Raw genomic sequence first — 13645 nt, 5'->3', positions numbered from 1 at the left:
CAAGTATCATCCCAATAAGCTTGCCATGCTTTGATGAGCATGCCCGCTCGCTGTAAATCAGAAATGTCTCTCTACACCTCAGAGTGTGTGTGCGTGCGTGTGTGTGTGTGTGTACACCAGACTCCTTTGAAGTTTTGAGCATCTGCAGCCTGGCAGTGTTAGGGCTAGGCGATTAAAATACATTTTATTTTCAGTTACAATCCTGGCTTCCAATGACTTTGGGGGAAAAAATAAATGCAGCACAATACTCATACAGGTATATTTTCCCCCCAGTCTTCTGGCTCATGTTATAAATCCAGATCATCCCTTTTTCTTTAAAGCAGTGTGCTTTGATCCCCTTCCTAAAAGGCCAGACTTGCTCACAGTTTAGTTCAGCTCGAGTCAGCATGATGGAAAGAAAGCCTTCGGTCAACAAAGGTCTATCTGGAGGAAGTTTCCATACCTTTGGAAACGCTATGTTGCTCTCCGGTGACTTCGTGCAGATCTCCCGAGAGCTGCAATTCTCCCCGGGCCTCTTGTTACTCTTGTGAGAAGAGATTCGCAGTCAGAAATCCCCACCTGCCTGTGCCTTACCTTCACCACATCAACCCTGAGTTCTATACCACCTGCACCTTTTTTTTTTACTAGATTTTTAATAAAATGTAAATGTAATGAAAAGTACAGCTTTCAGCATCATTTTTGAGTAATCATGTCAAATCGCTGTGATTTTAGTGTTAACCGTGGATAACACAGATTCCAATTTTTGCAATTAACGAGCTGCCAGAGTGCAGCTGACAATATCCTCTTATGTAAGTACTCAACCAGCACTCACATCAGACAGGACAGCTGCTTGTCCTGCAAGGCTCCTTGACAGAAATACACACACGCACACACAAACTGCTCTTCCTCTTTCTTTATTCATCGGAGCTAACCAACGGCACTTTCCTACATGCCTGTTGTTAGGAACACCCAGAGCCCTCACCTAACAACAGGCATCCAGGAAGAACAAATACAGATACATGCAGTATCGGTCAAAATTTCTTATCCATCCCACCTGCACGCCTGGCTCCAATAAAGAATGATTTGTGCGTGTGAGACCGTCTGTGGTAACAGAACAGGGCAGAGAGTCAGAGTGCGTGTTATCTGCGTGAATGGAGTGCAGTTATGTAAGCAGTCCTGTGATGATGATGTGACCTAATGCAGAACTGAGTGAACACACATGGACAGGAAGCTTCTGCACTGCTCCAGCGATCTCGCCGCCCAGACTTCCTACCCATCCGCAGACAGCTCATCTCTGTTTTTTTTAAGCTTCTGTCTTTCTTTATCCTTCTCTGTTTCTGGTTCACTCTTTTCTTTTCCTTTTAGCTTCATGTCTCTCCCCTCTTCATCGTAACCTCCACACACACGCACACACTTTTGCCTGTTTCTCAGTCTAGTTTTCCCCTCTTGTCCTCTGTGTGTGAGTGTGTCTGTTGAGCAATAACATTCCTATCCCAGCACACTACAGAAAGCAGATGGAGAACTGGGCAAAGCTGCTCTTACTAGACCAACACCACGCATTCCAGTTATTGCAGCAAATCATGCAGATGATCTATGAGTGTGATTTTTATCCCTCTGTGTATGTGTGCGTGTGTCAGTTTCACTGAATCAAAGCTTGCTTCCTGGCACTGCATTCCTTACCCTCCACCTCTAGGCCAACACATACAGGCCTGTGTGCTGCAACAAACAGTTTTCAGCACAGTGATCGGCTTTCTTATACCCGAGTTTTTATTGCAGCTGAAGGTTTTGTCATGTTTGTGTGTGTCTGTGAACCTTGTGCATATTTAAGAAGCGTGATTTTAACTGATAACTTCAGTTTTTCAGTGGTTTTAAGTCAATAATCCAGAATTTTCTATTTTGCTATCTAGGTTAACGGCTGCCTGCTGGACCCCCTACCTCCCCCCACTGTCCTGCGCAAGTCCTCCACCTCATCGCCTAGCAACATGATGGAGACATCCATTGATGAGGGCATTGAAACAGAGGAGCCCGACACAGAGGATGATCCGCCTCACCTGCTCTCGGCCTATCAGACAGCTCGATTTGGCCAGCGGCGACACACCTTGTCTGAGGTCACCAACCAGCCAGGACCTTCGAACCAGGGTATGATTGGCCTTTGGTAGCAGACACACAGTGTTCAGATGAAACAGTTTATCACGATCTCTGTAATGATGTGGAAAAAATATTTCATCCCTCAGGTAAATTATTCACTTTAGGCCAAAATCCTTCCATGGGTAGCGTGGACTCGGACATTGGCTACGACATGGGCTCGATGCACAGCGATCTCGGTCTGCTGGAGGATCCTCCCTCGCTGAGTGAAGTCGTTCCGCCCAACAGCTCTCCCCCTGGTGTTACCCCTACGTCTTTCTTGAGTGCCAGGCCTGCCAACCCAGCTATGGCTGCACTGACTTCCCAGTATAGGGAGACCCACAACCGTTCCCCAATCAGCTTCAGGGAAGGGCGCCGTGCCTCCGACACCTCCCTTACCCAAGGTCAGAAGCAGTTGGATTTCTCTCTTTTTCTTTGTTTTTTTTTAAAACCATTATTTAGTGATCTGTATCCTTTGAGAAGCAGATTCTCTTTTAAACAGTCGTTAGGTAAAGTAGGCAGCCATAACTTTGACTTAACTTGCTTCATAAAAGATTAAATACAGTGTATATTCCTTGTTAAATGCATGCACCCAAACTCAGGTCACCTGAGTATTTATGTAGCCAACCTACCTTAATATTTTATTTAGTTTTCTGCACTTTGCACTTTTAACTGCAGCTTCGTTTGCAGCAGAAAAACAGTCCAGTGCCCCTTTAAGGTGGGTTTGACTCCTTCTGCATATTCAGATCCAGTATGTGTTTAAGTGTTTGGCCCATGTTTCCTGATTTTTCCTGGTATACTACCAGAATGGAATAAAAATGAAGCAATCAACATCTGATATAAACGGAGACTGTGAGTTTTAATCCAAAGGTTTTATCAAAAATCTTCTGCTAACCTTTTAAGGAGTCAAAGCCATTTTTTATAACGTCATTCCATTTTCACAGGCTCTGTAGAAGCTGTGCAAACTAAGACAATTATAAATATAAGGGTTATTTTTTCCTACTTGGACTCAAATATTAGGTCTGGAACATTACCAGCTGAGTTTCCTCCATGTGAAGCTTTGCCAGGTCTTTATTGCAGTTTCCTTCAATAGCTGCTTGTTGGTTTTTTTTGTTGCTTTTTTTCCCTCACTTTCGTCCTCGGTAATTGAAGCAGCTCGGCTGGGTTAAGGTCAGGTGACTGACTCAGACATTTAACAACATCCCTTTTATTTATTTATTTTAGTTTTGCAGCGCTCTCCGATTGCTTTTGCAGTATTCTTTTGGACAGTTTTTCATGTGTGCGATGAAACCCCTGCGGCGTTTGACTGAAACAAAGCAGACAATATAGCTCCTGTTAACCCTTTATTGACCGGCCCTTCAAATTTACCTGTAAAATGGGCCCGCCGGTGGGCCCATGGTCAATTAAGGGTTAAACTGGTACTCTTGCATTCCCATGTTGCAAACACAGCCTCCACCATGTTTTACGGAAGCTGTTGTACGCATTGTAGATTTTATTGATTGACTGATTGCAGGACTGGGCAGGCTTGTTTAATGGTTTTCAAGAAAATCTGATCTAGTCTTTCTTTTTAGCGCCGCCAGTTGTTTCCATGTTGAGGTAAACCCTCTATTTACTTCTTGACTGTAGACTTCCCTAAAAGAATGTGCCAAATTGTTTGTTTGGCCACTCCTTAAGCATCTGCCATTTCTCTCAGAGGCCTGTTTGATTTTACAAAGCCCAGTGATGACAACCTCCTTTACTTTGGAATCCATTGGGAATACAACATTAAAAGCGCTTGCCTAATATTCAGCAGCTCTGACCTGTTTGACTTCATAAGACCTCTGAAGGTTTTACTTTCACTTTACATAACTCTCATCTAGCCTGCTCTTCGACAGGTGCCACAGTCATGAGATTCTCTGTCGTATCTGATTGGTATATATGCTTTAAGATAAAAGTGCTTCACTGTCTCCCCCCCCCCTTCACACACACTCCCCCCTCCCCTCCCCCCAGTCTCTCTGATGACTACAATGGTGATGATTCACCTTATGAATCAGAGACAGATATTTGAAGGTTTCAGCCCACATATCCCCCCTCCTCCCTCCCTCCCTCCCCTCCCATCCTCAGTCATTTTCTCTCTCTTTCTCCCTCTTCACATACTCGTTCCCTGGCTTGCTTTTCTTTCTCTATTCAAAGTTTCAGTCTGCGGCAGGCAGGATTTGTTTCCCCTTCACATCAAAGAGAAGCCAAAATATAAGAGAATGTTAAACAACTATCTACCTCTCAGTTTCTCGCCCCTCCTCCTCCACCCTTCGCTGCTACTTTATTCTGTGCCTGCTGGTTATAAATCACCTGCACTTTAGCCCAGTAGAATCTAAAATTACATTTCAGAAATGTGTGTTTCTTCCCTGGCTCCACGGTGACAGTCTGTACCGCGCGCTCCCACTTGGTTGTGTCAGTTATTTATTTATTTTTCGTAATCCTCTTTGGAGAGTGTTGATGTGGTGGATTCTTTTGCGTCAGACTGCTGACTCTGGTTTTAAATAACTCCCACCATCACAGTGAGTCAGGTCCTATCGTTCGCAGCCACAGCTCGTCACCACTGGATGGGTCTTATCTCAGCTACTTGCCGTTGCGCACACACAAGCGCTCACACGGAGATGCTGTCATATATGTGCATACACAAACGCACAGGAGCCGCAGCTTGTGACGTGCATGCAAGCACAATGTTCGTAAGGGCTATGAAAAGCACTAACCAGTCAACCAGCTTGCTTGCGTCAGTGACTGCTAAGCCTGGCTCTGAGAAAGGCTCGAAACTTTGACTTCCTGTTGTGGAAATAAAAAAAAAAAAAGAGTGATTCTATTGATCAAGTGCACAAATCAATGCTGACTCTGTTTTGTGGGGATTCGTCTGTGCTCTCAGGTCTAGTCGCATTTCGGCAGCACCTTCAGAACTTGGCGAGGACCAAAGGCATCCTGGAGCTGAACAAAGTCCAGCTGCTGGTGGAGCAGATGGGCTCTGGGGATGGGGTCACCATGGACCCCTTGGGACCACAGCACCACTTGCACAACCTCCTCGAGGTCAGTCCTGCTGCATAATCACGCACAAACACACACACACACACACAGTTCCTTCTCTTTCAAAACCTGTTGTCACATTCAGCCTCATCTACTGTCCTGACCCCGTGTCACCAAAAAAAAAAAAAAAAAAAAACGCACCCAGGCTGTTGTGTAACCCCAGGAGAGGCAGCCAACTGTGGCTTGTTTACTGTCTCCTGTCCCCCTGGGGCCTGGAGCCTGGAGCCTTGGCTAAAAAGAATACAGCCATTGTTGCAGTCGGCCAGACATACCCATAGTAGTGGCTGGAACTGCATTGACACAAAAAGACAGGCACACATTGATACTAAATGATACAAGCACAGTGTAATAATGCAAGGGGAGAAAAAGCAAGCAAAATTAGTCGTACTGGCCGACAAGATTTAGTATTTATTTATTTATTGTCATTGTCAAGAACAATGAAATTGCGTTTGGGGCTTCCATACAACCCAAAAAAAAGAAGAAAATAATAAATACCCCTTAAAACCCAAGTGTACATATTTAACCCAGTGTGACTCCAATGCAATAAGACAATCCTTAGCAATAATGTTCGTAGAAATTCAGACAAAGACCTGAGAAACATGACAAAATACAACAATGCAACCCATTCAATATTATTGATCTAGTAGTTTTCCTTTTGTCCACCTCTCATAATGCAATGAAGCAGCTCTTTGTTGGTTATGATGCTCAGGCCCCATCATCCTTTTAATTTGCTTTCATTTCATTTACCTAATGTGTAATCCCAATGGTGCATGCCATTTAGAGCAAGGCATCTGGCTGATCAGTCACCACACAGGCATTTGGGCAGGAGACAGCAAAGATAATTCACTTAAAGCTTTATTAACCGGCAGCAGAGGGGATCTCGGCCCTTGTCCTAATGCTTCATATTTTTGATTGAAGGGTGAAGCATGCAAGCAGCAGGAAGGCCTAGCGTTATACCAAGGTGGGCCGCAGCCGCCTCTGCTGTCCCGCAGACAGAGTTTGGAGACACATTACCTCACACACAGACTACAGGTACAGTCTCCTACAACCTACTCTCATTATGCCTGTATTTATACCTGATAGACATTTCTTATTGAGCCAAATGACTGTTTTGCGTAACGTTCAGTGATATAATTTGTAAAGTTAAGATCGTTACCAAGGTATTTATCTCAAACCCAATCATCAGTCCAAATCTCTCTTGTACCCAGAAGGCCAACGTCTTGGCCAACAGTCCTGCTAGCTGCCAGGTTTTCTGTAAGGAGACTCCTCGAAGTTTAGAGCAACAGCTGCAGGAACACAGGTAAATGGCACTGGAAAATGTTTTTCACTGTATGAAATATTATCAGGGATTTTCTTTATTGCTGTTGTGTTAGCGTAGCTGTGGTGGTCTTTCCCTGTTGAGATTTGAAGCAAAAATAATTTTCAATCTAAATTTTTAAACTTCTTTTGTTTTAAAAACAAGGAATCCAAGAATATAGCTTTTTTTTTTTGGTTTGTTTGTTTTCCTGGACTTTTTCTGTAGTTGGATAAGGCGGGTTGCACTGTTAGTAAGAAAAGTAGGACTTGTCATACCTTTAAGTAGACAATTTCTACTGCCACACTGATCTCATCCATGCTTCCAACCATTTTTCTTTTGCTATTTTTCATGTATCCGGCTTAGAGACACGGTGTCTTCTGTGCGACATCTACTAAACTCAGATTGCTTGATTGGTTATTCAACTGTCACCAAATACAGCCGATCATTTTGATTTGATTAACAAATCGTGACGCATGAGCAATAATGATTAGATGTTTAACTTGAGATGTTTTATCATTTCATAACAACATATTGGCTCATTCTTAATTTGATGGTTGCAACATTGGTGATATGAGGAAACAAAAGGCTGGAAAAGTATAGTAGTGCTTTAAAAAACAGCTTGAGGAGCATTTTGCAACAATTTCAGCTAAATGTAAGCAGGTCAGTCACATGATTGGGCATAAAAAGAACATTTTAGATAGGTTGAGTAAAGATCAGCATCTAAAACAGCATCTAAAAATTGTGGAACAATTTCAGAATAATGTTTCTCGGTGTAGAAATTTGGAAACTTCATATATCATCATAGAGTACATATTGTCTTCAAAAGACGCACAGAGATCTGGAAAAATCTCTGTGCGCAAGAGATGAGGTTTGGGCCCCAGATGATGGCACTGCATTAAAAACAGGCCTGATTCTGTCATGAAAATCACTGCATAGGCTCAGAATGATTTCCAGAAACCATTGTCCATGAACACAGTTCACCATGCAAACAAATGCATCATACAAAGACGAAGCAATACGTGAGTTTTATTAGCGTTGCATCTCTGATAGTATGCATCAGTTCCTCTGGAATGATCAGCTTGCACATCTGGAAAGGCATCGTCAGTGCTGAAGGTATATACAGGTAACATGTGGCTTCGATAGTTCAGCCAGATGATGCTAAACTACATTCTGCATCTATTACAACAGCGTCACTTCATAGCAGATTGTCTGGGTGCTGCCTGCAGTCAAGACCTTTCATTGGTTAAAAACCTTTGACACATCAGGAAACAATAAATACAGCAAAGTAGACCAAGGACTGTTGAGCATCTAAAATCCTGTGTCAATCAAGAACAGGACAACATTCCTGCCCCAAACGTCCAGCAGCTGTGTTCCTCAGTTCCCAGATGTTTGCTGACTGTTGCTGAAAGAAGAGTAGATGCTACACAGTGGTAAACATGGCCCTGTCCCAGCTTTGAGACATGTTTCTGCCATCAAATTCAAAATGAACTAATATTTTTCTCTTAAAGTGGTACATTTGATATGTTTTCTATGATCTGCTGTGAATGAAATATGGGTTTATGAGATCTGGAAATCATTGCATTCTGTTTTTTAGATTCTATCTGATGCGCCATCATTTTTGGGGGAATTGGGGTTTTATATTTTGTGCTCTGAAAAATTTTTGTTTCAACTTGTCTTGATTCAAAGTGTTATCTTGCTTGAATTGAGTTACACCTGTTCTCCCGGCAGACTGCATCAGAAGAGGATGTACCTGCAGCAGCAATCACAAGGCATGGGGCTGCAGACCTACTTCAACCAGATGCAGATTGATGAAGGATCCTACCCAACAGGCAGCACTCCGCTGGACCCAGCGGCATCCCAAAGTTCCCCTCAGGGCTCCCCCATGTCAGCCACCCACCAGCCTCAGGCCCAGCAGCAGGGCAGCCCTCAGGCCTCACCTCCATTCAGCCACGCTCATAACCTGAGCCCTGTGATGGAACCAGGCGAGGCCCTGGGTTATGATGCCTACATGACCCATCACCACTACACCCAACATCTGCCTCCAGGATCTCACCTCCACCACCAGTTCCACCACCCTCAGCCTCATGAAGCTGCTGCCAGCAGCCTGGGCTTCAGCTACCCTGGAAGCTGCGAGCAGCAGGTCCTGGGGCCCTCCACTGAGGCTCTTCTGCCAGAGCAGTACGAGTTCTCACTGGATCCCGCCTGCCTGCCCCCACCTGCTGGAGGAGAGGTTAATACCGGAGTTATGGGTGGAGTTTTGGCTGCTTCTGGGCAGTCTGACGGCTTGGGCTTACCTGAGCTGCAGGGCTCCCTCTTGGACAGTGAGATGATGGAGACTGTGGACTCGCAGCATGGCTTCGTACTGGTCAACTAAAGCCAGCTGAGGGGCTTTATAGAATGCAGTATTAAGAAATGAGAATCCACACAGCATTGAGAGCAGAGAGAATGGAGATGTAAGTGGAGGCCATAAGCGTAGCAACAAGGGAAGGAAGTGTTAATTTTTGTGCAACTAATACAAACTTCATTTCTTAGTTGTGACGAACCTCGACCTTTCTACCAGAATCCTCCCTTAACCTACCTCCCTTTCTCCCTCGTCTCCTCTGTTCTCGTTCTCATCAGCCCTGTGAGGCAGGAAGAGGCCCGGTATGTGGCACAGCGGGAGTTTCACTGTACTGACTCGGCGAGGTTGCTGTTGTCACGTACGTTGTGTGAGTACTGCGCCGTGCAGCCCAATGGGGGGGGTTGGGATGCCGCACATCCCGGAGGCCGATGGAGCGCAGCGAGTCAACTATGGTTTGGAAGCAAACTCATTTAAGACCCGACTGTGTGGCAACCAAAAGCACAATGGCTGGCAGTGCTTTTTGTATTTAAAACAGGACACCATCAACAACAATAGACTGGTTCTCAAAACACTTTGACTTTTTTTTCTCCTTCTAAGAAACTGGTAGTTTTAGAAAAAAAATATTGTAAAAAAAAAAAAGAAAATAGAAATTGGCCCTCATTTATCACGGTACCATGAAGATGCCCACAGTGTTTTTGGCTTTTTTGCAGTTATAGAAGTTATTTAAACACTAATGTACAAAGCCCAACATGGCTCTCATGCATAGGCTCCAACACTATCATTATACATTAAACCTCTCAGTACCTAAACCGTACCTAAACCTGCTACATTTTTGCTTTTAACCATGTCTCCAAGCTATTACGTGGGTTGACTAATGAGAATATTAATGTAAGCTATGTGTGATATGCATTTTTTTTTAGCTCATTGTAACTACTGATCCTGATTTTCTTACACTACTGAACTGCTTTTTTATCATTCAATCCAGCTGCACACAGCTGCCAGCTCCAGCTGTTATTGTACTGGCGGAGATGACCATCAGTTTTTGCGACGAAATGGCTACACCTTTGTTTAGCAGTTGAATTGTGGGTCATGCGTGTGCCTGATAAATGAGGGCTGACGTAATTAAAACGTTAGGATCAGGAAGCTGCGATGTGAAACAGTCGATATTACTCTGTCTTGTTTTTTGTTTTTGTGGCAATACTGAAGCAATATTAATCCTTAATATGGAGGGGGATTTGTGAATGAAAATAGCCTCACCAGTACAGCCAGCTCTGATTGGTTCCCGGGGCCCTCCGTGTCGTCAGAAGTGACATCACTTGAGCCGATGATGTAACCAGGAGATAATCTCTCGCTTACTTTCCACAGAAGTGCAGGGACGAACTCGGAAACAGCTGTTTGGATGGTACTGTGCAAAAGTTTTAGGCTTTAAATCGGGTTTGAGCGCCCTCGACCTTTAAAACAGAACTGATTCTCTTTGGTACACTCGCACGCAACCTTCCCAGGTACTTGGCAGGTAGGTTGTTGCGAGCATCTTGGAGAACGCGATGACTTTTTACGTCATACTGATTCAGCGATGGAGATCAGGGCCGCCCTGCTGGCAAAGAAACGAAACAATTGAATTGAAAGTTCCTGAAACCTTTTGCACAGTACTCGGTGTAAATGTGTGCGTGCGTGTGCGTCGGTGTGTTTGCACAATCCAGAATTCATAATTTTCACAGCATTTGTTATCATTGCTGAACTAGACAAACACTGTATTGACAGCTTTATTCAGAATAACACAGTGCAGTAGTAGCTTTTAGATTAATTCTGGTTTACATCCTCAATGCTCCAGTCATGCCACTGTGTTGTTTTTAATCATGGATGATGTTTATAACAATGAAACGACCCCTGAAAGAGCCCCCTGCATTAGATTTTATTAAAGAATGTGTTCTCTCCTACGCTAAGGCTTCTGTTAGCAGAACATCAGTCAGCACACACTGGATCTTGACTGTTGGCTCACCACCACTCTGACTGACAGCAAGCCAGCAACAAGAATGAGAGATTATATATTTGTTTTGTTTTGTTTTTAATTTCTTCACAGCACTCGGACTGTGTTCAATCTACTTGAAAAACACAGACGCATCTTCTCTGACAGATGATTATGATGATTTTTTTTGAAAAATGATCACAATAATAGAGAATAGGACTGTGACCATCTGCTACACTGTCACCTTCAGTGGTCATATGAGTTAGCCTTTAGAAGTGTTTGTAGACGAGGCAGTCCCCCTCGCGTTGTGGACGGCATTGACCCGGAGTGAAGAAGGTGATTTTACAGTTAACAGTTTTCAGTGAAGGGAAAATAATGTGGACCAACTGGGGCTGCAGTGTTGGTTAAGACTGAAAGGAAAATCCATCCTAAAATGCTTTAACACTGTTCCACAGCAGATCGTCTGTAATTAATTAACCAATTAAACAATCTGCTGATTATTTCATTGGCCATCTAGTTGTTTGGTTTTTTGAGTGGCAGTGGAAAAATGCTCATCTTGCTTTAAGTATCACAACCCAGCTCATTGATATTTCTCATCAACTGTCCAAAACTCAAATATTATTGAGGTTTTACCAGATACTGACATTAACCTGTCACTGTGGCAATCATGGTCCAGTGACTAGGCCGTCATTCACTCAGGTTTCAAGACGTTTCAGTTAGTCAGTGAGCGTTACTAAGGAAAAATGCGCATGCCCTGCCCAAAGCTTTGCGATTGCTTTGGCTGCTAGCAGGTTACCACGGTCGCCTGTAGTTTGCATGGTACACGGCAAATTGTCCACAGATGCTCGCCAGCTGCAGGTGCGATGCAGACCAGAAAAGGAGACAGTTGAAACACGATGGCTTTCACTTTGAAGGCAAAATATTCCCCATTTCTTCTTTGCATCTTACATCTTCCCGCTTAAGTAGGCCTCAGCTGGTAGTGGGTATTTGCAGACATGTCGGCATCAGAGACCGCTGCAGTCTGCTAGCAGCAAAACCAACCACGTTTTTAATGCAGTTGACTTGATTGATCTAATGCAGGGAATACACTCACGCCCCCCACGCAACCTGTGGTCATAGAACATTTAACATGACAGGCAGCGTTCAAGTAATGAGAGTGACAAACCTCATTTCTTTAACTCACTCTCTGGTTCTCGCAGTAGAATTGTGGTGTATCGTTAAAAACAAGAGAGCACCACTGATGTGGACAAACCTCATTCCCTCCCACATTTTGTTTTAGCCAGTAGAAGCTCCGAAAGACTCTGACACACCACATCTGTCATGAAGTCACCTCTCTCAGGTTGCAACGACCTGTTCTTGCTGCTAGGTAGCTTGGCTTATTAGCCTGTGAGGAGAAATGAGTCACCCAACATCATCCAGCGAACCCAAGATCAGACTGGATTAAAATGGTGTTGGCGTCCTTGGCCACAAAATTTTGAGAACCCTTTACTTGAATAATGCCACCTCTATAGCAAACACTGTAGTAGAGTTCTGACGTCAGTCCCTCAGGATTTAAGAGAGAGCTTAGTAAGTCACCATTTTCCACATTTAACAGTCAAATGAGCAAAGATATCACCTTCAGAAACAATGGCCTCAATAGACCAGAGTGCACTGAAGCTAGAAGACCTGTTGTAAAACAAGTCTTGTGGTTGCATTAACAGTCCCACCCTTGACTTTATAAAACTAGTCCGTGAGCTGGATGTGTTTATGGTGTTATCTGCCCACATTTTATTGACGCAAATAAGCTCACACCCAGTTTGTGGGTCATGCTGAAATTGTCCTTTAGAAAGAATGAAGTCCGCTGAAGTGTGTGAGCTTTGTTTACAATGAAATAATTACTCTGAGGTTTGAAGAGCATTAGATTGTTAATAATGGTGGTGCAAGAGCATTAAAGGGTGGATTTCTCCTTGAAGTGAATATTGCGATAATTGTTTTTCATTTTGTCAACGGCTACAGGATGATCTGTGGAAGTTTGAAATACTGGAGCACTTTGACAGCAAAGGGGAAGAAGAGATGTAGCGAGAGAGGAGAAGGTGGGAAGGGTTCGTTTTTGCTCTGCTTGTTTTTTCCCCTGCAGATTAAAAACGAACCGCAGATCTGTAAGGAGACACCTTTTTCTCCGCTCTCTTCCCCAACAATAATGGAAACAAAATGACAACGGAGAAAAAAAAAGGCTTTCAAAAAAAGACCTGATGTAGTAACACTTTCTTCAAATGTTGTTTTTAATTCAAGAAAAAGCAACACGTTTGAGTTTATTATGACGTGTTCTGTGTACAGATTAGGGGTGTAATGAATCGTCGGCGCGCGCTCGGTTTGCACCGGATTTTGTGTTAAACGTGAATAGTGTTCAGTGTGCCTTTTACTTTTTCGTATTTTCAGTCTAAATTGATTTTGAAATGGCACCAATACTTCCTGTCGGACCCTTTTTTTTTGTTGTTTATTTTACGATGATTATTTCTTCCTCTTCTGTATTATTTTCTTCTTCTTTTTTCTGAAAGTAAGTAGAGCCAGGTTTTACAAAGGTACAAAACCAAAGTCGCTCAGAAGTTTCCCTGTACGACCCACCGTGTGGAGTTTTGGAGCTTCTTTGTCAGCTTCTCTACCTTGCTTTTTTTTTTCTTATTGGTCAATCAGTGTATGCCATTTAAAAGTATTATAGCAATATTTCTCTAGTGGAAGACTACAGTCATGAAGATTCTAGTTGATGTGTTTCCAAGTATAATTTCACCTCCTGCTGACAACAAAAAATCTATCAATAGAAATCCAGTTTTATATTTACCTTCATTGATGTTGACCACACATAAGCTAACTTGCTGTTGAGATTAAAAAGGTTTATTGAACAGAA

At 43.4% G+C, this 13645-nt stretch overlaps 1 protein-coding gene across 2 annotated transcripts in view; it reads left to right on the top strand.

The window, feature by feature from the left end:
* The window catches only part of sik2b (salt-inducible kinase 2b), a 51275-nt gene extending 37630 nt beyond the window's left edge, over positions 1–13645 (top strand). Inside the window, exons 10-15 of one of the 2 annotated variants that reach the window (XM_026193437.1) lie at positions 1887–2118; positions 2214–2507; positions 5003–5160; positions 6076–6189; positions 6369–6457; positions 8183–13645. In XM_026193437.1, coding sequence (XP_026049222.1) covers positions 1887–2118; positions 2214–2507; positions 5003–5160; positions 6076–6189; positions 6369–6457; positions 8183–8828 — 1533 coding nt within the window. In that variant the 3' untranslated portion in view covers positions 8829–13645. Of the gene's footprint in view, positions 1–1886; positions 2119–2213; positions 2508–5002; positions 5161–6075; positions 6190–6365; positions 6458–8182 lie in introns of both variants that reach the window. The other variant, XM_026193436.1, reaches the window with a different exon arrangement.

Source organism: Astatotilapia calliptera, chromosome 14 (genome assembly GCF_900246225.1).
Source record: "Astatotilapia calliptera chromosome 14, fAstCal1.2, whole genome shotgun sequence".
NCBI classification, from domain to species: domain Eukaryota; kingdom Metazoa; phylum Chordata; class Actinopteri; order Cichliformes; family Cichlidae; genus Astatotilapia; species Astatotilapia calliptera.
This window is presented reverse-complemented; position numbering and strand designations above follow the sequence as displayed.